This window comes from Bombus vancouverensis, chromosome 14, assembly GCF_051014615.1.
Source record: "Bombus vancouverensis nearcticus chromosome 14, iyBomVanc1_principal, whole genome shotgun sequence".
NCBI lineage: Eukaryota > Metazoa > Arthropoda > Insecta > Hymenoptera > Apidae > Bombus > Bombus vancouverensis.
The window spans coordinates 12045863-12055543 of NC_134924.1; the positions used below are offsets into that span (position 1 = coordinate 12045863).

The following is a 9681-nucleotide window of genomic DNA, read 5'->3' on the forward strand; positions in this document are numbered from 1 at the left end:
GTTGTTTAATAATAGTAATTATAATAGAAACTGTTATTATTTATAACTGTATGAGAATAAAAACATAATTTTACCTAGATAAATTGCGAACAATTCCCGCCAAATTTAGTAGGTTTATATATCTAGACCGGATACTAATTACCAACTTGAAAAAGATAGTATGTTACAGTTATATTTTATATAGTTCGTAATGAATTTTCTTCACGAATAATATCACAAATACTTGTGACAATTATAGAAATTGTATTATCGTTGAAAGAAGAGACGTTTATCGAATTGAAAATTTTGAATGCATTAGCGCAACGAACATTATCACATGATTATCTTTATTTCCCGCGTTTTAAATAATAGCTTTATGTTGGCAACATTATTCTTTTTATTGGTTTCCGGCTTTGAGATGCCAGATGTGAATGCGCGCTTCCACGAGCACCGTTAAATCGTGCTTTGTCATGAGACTCGAAATGTTTCGTGAAACGATATCAAAGTTTTATGTTCAGTGCGTATAAATAAACAAAATTTCAAATCAAGTAAATCGCAACAAGTTCTAGGGGAAATTAAAAAGCAGTTGAAACTTTAAACGCGTTTATAAGAGTTGGCGTGTGTTGCATGTGTCTCTCGGTGTTTCGGAAAAAGTATAGCACTATCTTCGACGTAGAATTGATTATAATTTGTTAGAATCGTGAACGAAGATTTACCAAGAGTCGACATGCCGCTTCTTCGTAAACAGCCGTTCCAACGTCTTCACGTTTCATCAGATTTTAAAGACGACGACGAAGTTTTCCACTGTGAGGTTACCAATGAAATTTTCAAGGACTACAAGTAAGACCATGACAGCTGAGATAAGTTCGAAACATATTCTGCAGTTTCGTTAATGCAACTTCTCAGTCATGAATATCTCGTATTCTTTCAACATTATCTTGCTTCCTTGAAGCTATTCTCGTAAATAATACATGTCGACGTGCTAGTTAATGATTTGTTATTGTATATCCTTTTGCTCTATACTGAATAGATAAAGCTGAAACGTATATTATAAGAAACATTTAGATCATACACGTACATTTTATCTACCGTCATTAGTTAAATCTTGCATGATAATTTCGAAAAGATCATAGATTAAATTATCTCAGTTTTATTTTGTTACTCTATTACATATTTACATCCGTGTTTTTTAAGCGTTTATTTTCATCTTTGCAATAATATGTAAATCTGCTATCCACTTTTAGAAAAATGTTATTACATTCATTGATATTAATAACATTGCATTTAGGGTGTTATAACATATTTTATGATTACAGTGAATTTTGTGAGAGGATTATTTTATGTAACTCACTTATATGGTCATGTAGTATAACTGGCAGAACTAACATGACCTTTGAGGAGGCTTTACAATGTGAAGAAAATGCAAAAAGAAGCCTTAAAGAATTTCCTATGGAGGTGCGATATTTCATTAAAAATTTAGTGTTACATTATTAAAATATTAGATTTGTTGATTGTGTGTTTTATATTACAGCTACGTATACCTATATTATATCTTGCCAGTAAAACAAACAGATCATCCTTTAAGGAAATGATAGAGGATGTGTATCAATTTGCAAGGGATCGTTATTTTGTTGGTGAAATGGTAGAAGCAAGTTTTACAGAGGATTCTTGGTGTGATTGTCATGTTCTTCAAGTTATTGCACCCTCAGAACAACAAATTAAATTATATAACAAAGAAAACAACAGGTATAATATTTATCTATATTATATAAATGAAGAATGTGTGTATGTGCATTCATATTATTGTAATTTAAGTTTATTACATAGGAGCCCACAAGAACAACAGTATCATCCACCGGCAAAATTATTTCGTTATGAAGTGGAACAATTAGACTCTGGAGACTCTGATGTTAGCCAACTCATGATAGTGGAAGCAGCACAAGTGAGAAGAAGGAAGCAACATTACAGTAAAGAGCGTAATAAAATTTTTTTACGTCAGTTATGTGAACAGAATGAAAGTGGAATATGGATTATTAAAGTTAGTATATTAATAGCAATAACACACAAATTTTGTGAATATATTGATGGAGAAAATTTTTCTGCATTTCTAGGATAGTGTTTTACAAAAATATGGAATTAATAAAGTACGTTTTGATACCATATTTGCTGGTCCTCCTCCAGACTTTACATCACGTATTAAAAAGCCTGTTAAACATAAACAGGAATCAATAGATAAATTTCTTACTACAGATGTATCAAAACAGAAGTTAATAGAAAAACCTAACCCTTTAAAAAAAGTGAATCAAGGAGGAGTGGATATAAAAAAATTTCGCAAACCGAGGTAAAACGATATATATTAAATTAAAGGCACTTTGCACTGTCTAGTTATTAAAAATATATTAAAATTACAAAACTTTTAAATAGGATGAATGGGAAATTTAAGGAAGACCTTAAGGCAAAAGCCCTTGAAGAAAAAGCAAAACGTAAAGAAGAAAGAGTATTGCAAAATGAACGTAAAAAGGAGGAAAAACAAAAATCAGCAGCTTTAGCTGCATATATAAGACAATGGAATAAGCCAAGGGAGGATCTTGAATGTGAAGATCTTTCTCCTATCCCAGAAGCTACGCCAGTCAAAAGTAGCATACCTAATGAAAAATTTGGCGACAGTGTAATGATTCTAGAATTTTTAGAATTTTTTAATGAAGAACTGGAAGTTAGTGCATATTTCCCAAATGGTTTTACTTTAGATCTACTGGAAAAAGCACTATTATTAAAAGAAACATCTGGACCTTGGAGTGACCTTCTACAATTGTTATTAGCAAACATTTTTAAATATCAAACAGATGAAGACGATGAAATTCATGCTCAAGCATCTGACATAACAAATGATATTAGCACGAATGAAGGAGCATCATCAATGACAAAGGCTGTAAAACTTTCCACTATAGCATCTAGTTGGAGTCAGGTGCACCAAGGTTGCAAATTATCTGAATTGACATTAGATCATGTAACTTTAAGTGAAATTCTAAGACAACACTTATTGTGCTCTGGAGGGCGAATTGGCGATGTTGCTACTAAGTGGAGATATTCTCAAAGAGGTACATATATATATATATATATATATATATATATATACCTATACATACATATATATATATGTAACTATGCTAAACCAAACCATTAACGAATATTATATTTAATCCTAATTTCTTTAGGTGGTTATACAAATCAAGATGATCCTGCACTGTTTATGAGATTAAACGAGACATACATTTTAAGATTGTTAGGTCATTGTAGTGTTCATGAATTTGAGTTAGGTGAAAAGTTAAAAGTAGCTACATGTTTGATAAATCAGTTGCTTACTTTCGCTTCGATACGAGATGTAATAGAAGAAAGACGTGAAAAACTTCATCAAGCAAAGAAAGAATTGAAGTCTTTCTTAATAGCTGAACAAAGGAAAGAAAAAGAAGAAAAAGAAAGAATGAGAGATCGAGAAAAAGATAATGATGGTAAAATACCAAAGAAAGTTACGCGTGGTAGTTGTGAAGAGGAAAAAAAGAAAGAAGAATATGAGAATAAATTAAAAGAACTTCAGGAAGCATCCAGAGATAATAAAATGATGGTTTATTTAGGTTCTGATAGAGCTCATCGTAGATATTGGAGATTTTTATCAATACCAGGTAGAGCTTCATGTTTCTATATTATTCAATTAATAAAAAATGTTTGTAAATTTTCTTTGTTTTTCTTATAGGAATATTTGTAGAGAATGATGAATGGTGGTCTGGTAATTGCATTCCTGATGGTACACCTTATCAACCAGAATTATTAGATACAGAAGCTATGCATGCATATTTAAAAAATAAATTTGAAGATGAATTTAGTGATAAAGAAAATAGTTTTAAAAAAGCAAAAAGGTCTCCTAAAAAAGTTTCATTCTCTGACAAAAATATTCTTAAGTCTCCAAGAAAAGATATATCTCGGAAAGAGTTTAAACAAGAATTATTTGATATTAGAAAAAATTTAATGGCCTGTACAGGAGACAAAGAATGTCCTGTGCATTGCAAGAGATCAGAACTAAAATGGAGTTTCTTTGGAAAGCCGGAAGATATAGAAGCTTTAGTAAATGGTTTAAGTAAACGAGGAATTAGAGAAGGTGAACTCAGAAATAATATTATACAAGAAATGCCAAGTTTAATGTCTGTGATTGAGGAATGTCCTAGACATAAACTTAATCCTGAAGTAGTAAGTATTTCAGATAGATATCTTATCTTTTAAAATTACTATTGAGTAAACATTGCGAGTAAATTTTCGATACAGTTTTCAGAACCTATCAAAGTGCATCCTAATAGGATTTCAAAAAAGAATAGATACGAAAATGCCAACTTAAATTTTCCTTCAGAAATGGCAGTCAATATTGTTTTAGAATTGACTCTAAGAGATTATATCCTAGATTTTGAAGACAGAGTGAAAGGAGGGGCTTTAGGGAATTTGAAAGTTAATGATCGTGAAATATGGAGGCACGCAATAAATAACAGGAAATATGATAAACAATGTGATAAATTAGTGTATGGTACAAATGAAATTGAAGCAGATATTGTTTCTAATACGTCTTTAGACAAAATCAAAAATGAAACAAAGCATAGCAGACCTGGAACTCCAGATTCAGAAGTTGGAAGTATTAATACAAAAACTTATAAAGATGCAGGAAAATATTTAGGTCCACCAAGTGAAAATGAAATGCTCCCAGATCCTAATCAGCAGTTAGCCATTAAACAAATGGCTTGTGCTATTTTACAGTTATCTCACGCTATTGAGCAAAAGTACTTACAAAAACCGTTAGGTGCCACTGAGAAAGATAAGAAATGGTTTGGTGAAGACATCAGAGAAAAATGGGAACAATCACTTATGGCATCAGCGAGTTGGTCTCAATTGTTTGTACATTTAAGTACTTTAGAAAATAGTGTTGCATGGAGTAGAAGTGCATTAAATGCTCAGTGTCGAATATGTAGACGACGACGAGATGGCGACAAAATGCTACTATGTGATGGGTGCAACAAAGGCCATCATTTATATTGTTTGCAACCAAAACTAAATGTACATTATTTTCTTAACCCTTTTATTTTTAGCTTCCATTATATTGCAATATTTGATATTAAATATTTACTTGTAGAGTGTACCAGATGGAGATTGGTATTGTAAAGTATGTAAACCACCTACAAAACCAAAAGAGAAAATTAAAAAGAGAAAAAAATTTGAAGATGAATTAGAGGAGGATGTAATATTAACCAAAGAAACTCGACATAATCGTGCAAAACGTGTTCTTGAAAGTGAGGAAGAAGGGGATTCAGTTGATGAAGAATTAGAAGAAGATAGTGATGATGATATGCAAGTGTCATTTTGATAATAAAATATTTGGTATTTTTTAGAAATAATAAGTATTATTGAGTATTAGATGAAGAAGTTTTTCAATAATTAATATATGTTCCAGGGGTAGTCAACAAATAAATGTATGTTGCATATGTAAAAGTGGTGGAAAATTAATCAGCTGCGATACATGTTCAAATTTTTATCATGTAGAATGTATAGAACCTCCGTTAACAAGAGCACCTCGAGGAAGATGGGTTTGTTCAGACTGCAAGGATAGGAAAGACAGAAAGACAAACATAAGATATGGTAAATATTATAATATACTTGCAAATTTAGTGGTCGCAGGAAATGCTATAACAAACTTTGAAAATATTGCGCTACCTCATAATATTTTATTATCATTTCGTGTTAACATCTTAGTACATTTTTTTAATTTAAATACTAATGTAATAAAGCAGTTTCTTAGTTCTAATTATGTTGTTAGTGAGGGGGCGTGAAAGGGAAAGGGACAAGGAGAGACTGTGCGCTGCAGCAGCACGCTCTCGCATCCATGGCTTTGCCAAGAGCCTCCTCACTACAGAATCTACAGACTGGGACGGTCTGTATTGTAACTATTCACTTTTGCTTAGTATGAATACAGATTTTTTTTACAAATATAGTAATACTTGGTATAATGATATGTAATATGTAGGATTGCTTTATACATTTGTTCATTATTACTAAATTAAGGTTAATCAACTTTGTTGCATGTATGTGCAAATGGTTCTTATGCTTCTATTAAAGCAGAACATTTAAAATTCATATTGAATTTGCTTTCTTTCTTTAAATATATTTATACTTTTCTTAATTCAATGTAATTCTTTTAATATTTTCCATTAACTAACTACTTTAGAAGTGTTTACATCCTAATATCAGTATTTAATTGTATATATACATATTTATATATATACAGATAGCAGTACTTCAGAGGATACAGAACCAAGACAAACCAGAAGAGCAGCTAAAAGAGCTGCTGAAATTGAACAAGAAGAAGATAAGGGAACAATTAAAGGATGTATGGGGAGACTGCAGGAATTACTTTCTGACATTAGGCATCACAGAGATTCGTGGCCTTTCCTATCACCTGTTACAAAAGATGAAGTTCCAGATTATCATGATATTATTTCCAATCCTATGGATTTTGGTACAATTAAATATAAACTTAATAATAATGAATATGAAACACTGGAACATTTTTTCAGTGATTGTCATTTAGTGTTTGAAAATTGTCAAGCTTATAACGAAGAACACAGTTCCGTCTACAAGTGAGTATTACTAACACAAATATTTTTTTACATAAGTTCGGACGCCAGAGATTGCGAGATTAACTAATACTATTGATTAATGTGCTATGTTCATATTGCAAGTGTTTAAGTATAGTGTTTCAGTAACTTTATATGTGCTAATAATAATAATATCTTTATACTATATTGTATATTTATTAATATTATTAAATGATATTTGTATCTTTAATACCAAAAGATAGAAGTGGGATTGCATGCATTTGTAACTAATGAATATTGAAACTAACAAAATATGCAACAATTAAATATTTCACAATCTTTAGCTTTATGAATGAATGAAAAAATTTCATTTGCTACTATTAAACTAAATTTTGCAGTAATTTAAATGTATATTTTGAAGTTAAAAAGAGCTAATAGAAATTATTGCAATAGAAACCAGAACAATAATCATTTAAGATCAAAATCTTTGGCTTCCGAACACTTAAAGTAGTACAGATTTTGAAAGTTAGGCTATGTCTTTTTAAAAATAGTTACGTATACAGAGCAGGTATCAGATTATTGAAGTACTATGAAAAACGATGCAAAGAATTAGGATTGACGACACATGGTGAAGAATTACTACGACCTCCAGATACAAAGAAGCCAAAATTCGAAGAAAATGGTCTCACAGTTAGCGAAGATGAAGAAGCAGAAAATATTCAAAAATCAAGATAGAGATAAAATACTTTCTTGAAATCGTTATATTTATTGAATATCAATTTTTACTTCTAATACGTAAATTAAATGTACCTTGATGCTAAATTTGTACACTGATGTTGAATTGTGTGCAGATTCATAATTCAGCAAAAAATGCTCTGTAAAGTATATATTACTAAAAAAATGATTTCGTTTACTGAAAATTAGAAAATACGCATAGAATTTATGAAGTTTATCTATTGAAAGAGGTGATAAAATGCAAGCTTAGAAGTATTTAAAATATTTTCTTCTATGTTAATTATCAAATATCCCGATTAACTCTTTTTCTTAGGCTTGCTATATCAAAAAGCATGCACAGTATTATTTGTAGAATTTTACGCATGGTACAATTGCTCTCGCATACCATTTTGTAGAAATTACTGTTTAATGTAGAACATTTTATAAGCAAATGAACAAGCGCGTAAGCAATGAACTATTTTCATATGCTTGAGCCAGTACAAGAATAGTCTTTTGAGTTAGTATTATTATAAACAAATTTTTTGTTATCAAACAAAGTTTTACATTATATTATTAATTATTTATTATTTTAACGTTATTAATTTGATTACATCTTATATATCTTTATAGTTAAGTAAAAAAATTTGGAGGGTTACCTAAATATATTCTAAACTTTGAAAGATTTGACTTATATAAAATTCATGTAAAATGTTACATATTACCTGCCTTTTATAGTACGTCTATATGCAGTGTGAAGTACGATCACGCGTAACATGACTGATGGTTTAAGAGTTAATACATGCGTAACAGAAACTAAGAGCTTTTGTTATGAATGCTAAAAGCATTCATATAAAAGTAATTATATATTGATACAAACACAGTTACTATGTCTTTACTTATATTTATATAAAGTAGATTTTACTGGGGTTCAAATATGCACACAAAACTACAGAAACTTCAGGATTTTATTTCATCATTTTTGTTTTAGGTTTTATTAAATTGTTAACATATTAATAGTACTTATCTTTCTTTTTGCTTCTCTTTTTCTTTTTCGCAATAATCATCATATTTTTTGAAAATTACAAATTTTAGGCTGGCCCTACATGAAATCTACGGTACAAATTATCATTAATCTCTATATTGTACAGCAGTAGAAGCAGTTCTTTGTAATCATGTATGTTTTATACGATTAATTTGGTAATAAACTTTTAAAATAGATTTACAAATGAAATTTGTTTATAATAAACTATATAATAAATCAGAAGCTAGTTAAATAGAATTTTTATATACAATTTGAAAGTATTCGTATATATTTCTCTTTCATATCATACTACAATGTTCTTAATTTATAATTTAATGATGCATTTTCCCAGAAAATTGCTCTTTGTGGAGCTCTTCCCATTTTTTCACATTTTCTGGAGCATGACCTGCAATACAACAAGAAGAAATGATTAATCCTTACGTATATAAACACTAAAATAACATTAAATAGATTTTCCAAAGTATTGTACTTACTCATTTTATGGAATTTATAGAACAGAGGTAAACAAAGTATTGTACTAATTGCCCAATATCTAAGTACCCAACCATTCTTTGCTACAAACATGTAATGATGAAATGGAAATCGTCTAATTTTTGCAGCCAGTGAATATGGGTACTTCATTTGTGTTCCAGACATGGCTAAAAATAGTTTGTTATTAATATTCATTTTGATATTAATTTTTATTGTTTGTTATTTGTGTCTATGTTTAAATGATTAAAAAATAATATTCCATAAGAGAAAGCATATGGTTTGTAGTTTATAAAGTAATAATTAATACACTTTATGCTTATAATAATATTTTATATAATGAAAAAGAATATTTTTTTTATTTTTTAAGAATCCTGAAAATATATATTATGTATCGTACTTGAAATTTGATTAATAAAAACTGATTCACTGGATTATAACTGAATGGAACGTATCTGACAAATATATGTGTAATTCTATATTTGTATAATTTGTTCTATTACGGAGATTGCAAATATAATTACAAAATTAAAGTTCGATAGTACGAAAATTACATTTACAGCGCGAATAATGAGTTACTTTTGCATATTAATATTTTACATATAGCTTTAATATGATTTTTATATTTTTTAACATTTACATAAAATCATTTATTTACCGAATGTTTAATACCAAAATGAAATATAAAATATTATTTACCTTTTATCAATTTAGAACACAATCTTAGCAAACTGACGAAACGGATCAACTATGATTGTTACAGCCATAGAACAATATTATATAACCAGCATCCTACTAAAATATATCGAAAAGTATCGAATCACAATTATCTACCATTGTAGTCCAAGA

At 29.4% G+C, this 9681-nt stretch overlaps 2 protein-coding genes across 7 annotated transcripts; one reads left to right on the top strand and one right to left on the bottom strand.

Moving 5' to 3' along the window:
* The first annotated feature begins 394 nt into the window (after positions 1 to 394).
* Positions 395 to 8540, top strand: Acf (ATP-dependent chromatin assembly factor large subunit). Of its 6 annotated transcripts, none has more exons than XM_033333167.2 (14): positions 395 to 819; positions 1296 to 1434; positions 1511 to 1725; positions 1795 to 2017; positions 2091 to 2320; positions 2404 to 3077; positions 3195 to 3659; positions 3731 to 4221; positions 4297 to 5073; positions 5150 to 5364; positions 5468 to 5652; positions 5831 to 5944; positions 6299 to 6650; positions 7160 to 8540. In XM_033333167.2, the coding sequence occupies exons 1-14, from the start codon at positions 707 to 709 to the stop codon at positions 7341 to 7343; spliced, it is 4377 nt and encodes a 1458-aa protein (XP_033189058.1). In that variant the 5' UTR covers positions 395 to 706; the 3' UTR covers positions 7344 to 8540. The 6 variants fall into 6 exon arrangements, with proteins under 6 accessions (XP_033189058.1, XP_033189060.1, XP_033189059.1 ...); XM_033333169.2 differs by having other exon boundaries at positions 7172 to 8540; XM_033333168.2 differs by having other exon boundaries at positions 1807 to 2017.
* Positions 8541 to 8601: 61 nt separating this feature from the next.
* Positions 8602 to 9627, bottom strand: roh (reduction of Rh1). The gene is made up of 3 exons (XM_033333192.2): positions 9532 to 9627; positions 8838 to 9002; positions 8602 to 8749 (listed from the first exon to the last, which is right to left on the bottom strand). The coding sequence occupies exons 2-3, from the start codon at positions 8998 to 9000 to the stop codon at positions 8676 to 8678; spliced, it is 237 nt and encodes a 78-aa protein (XP_033189083.1). The 5' UTR covers positions 9001 to 9002; positions 9532 to 9627; the 3' UTR covers positions 8602 to 8675.
* Positions 9628 to 9681: the final 54 nt, after the last annotated feature.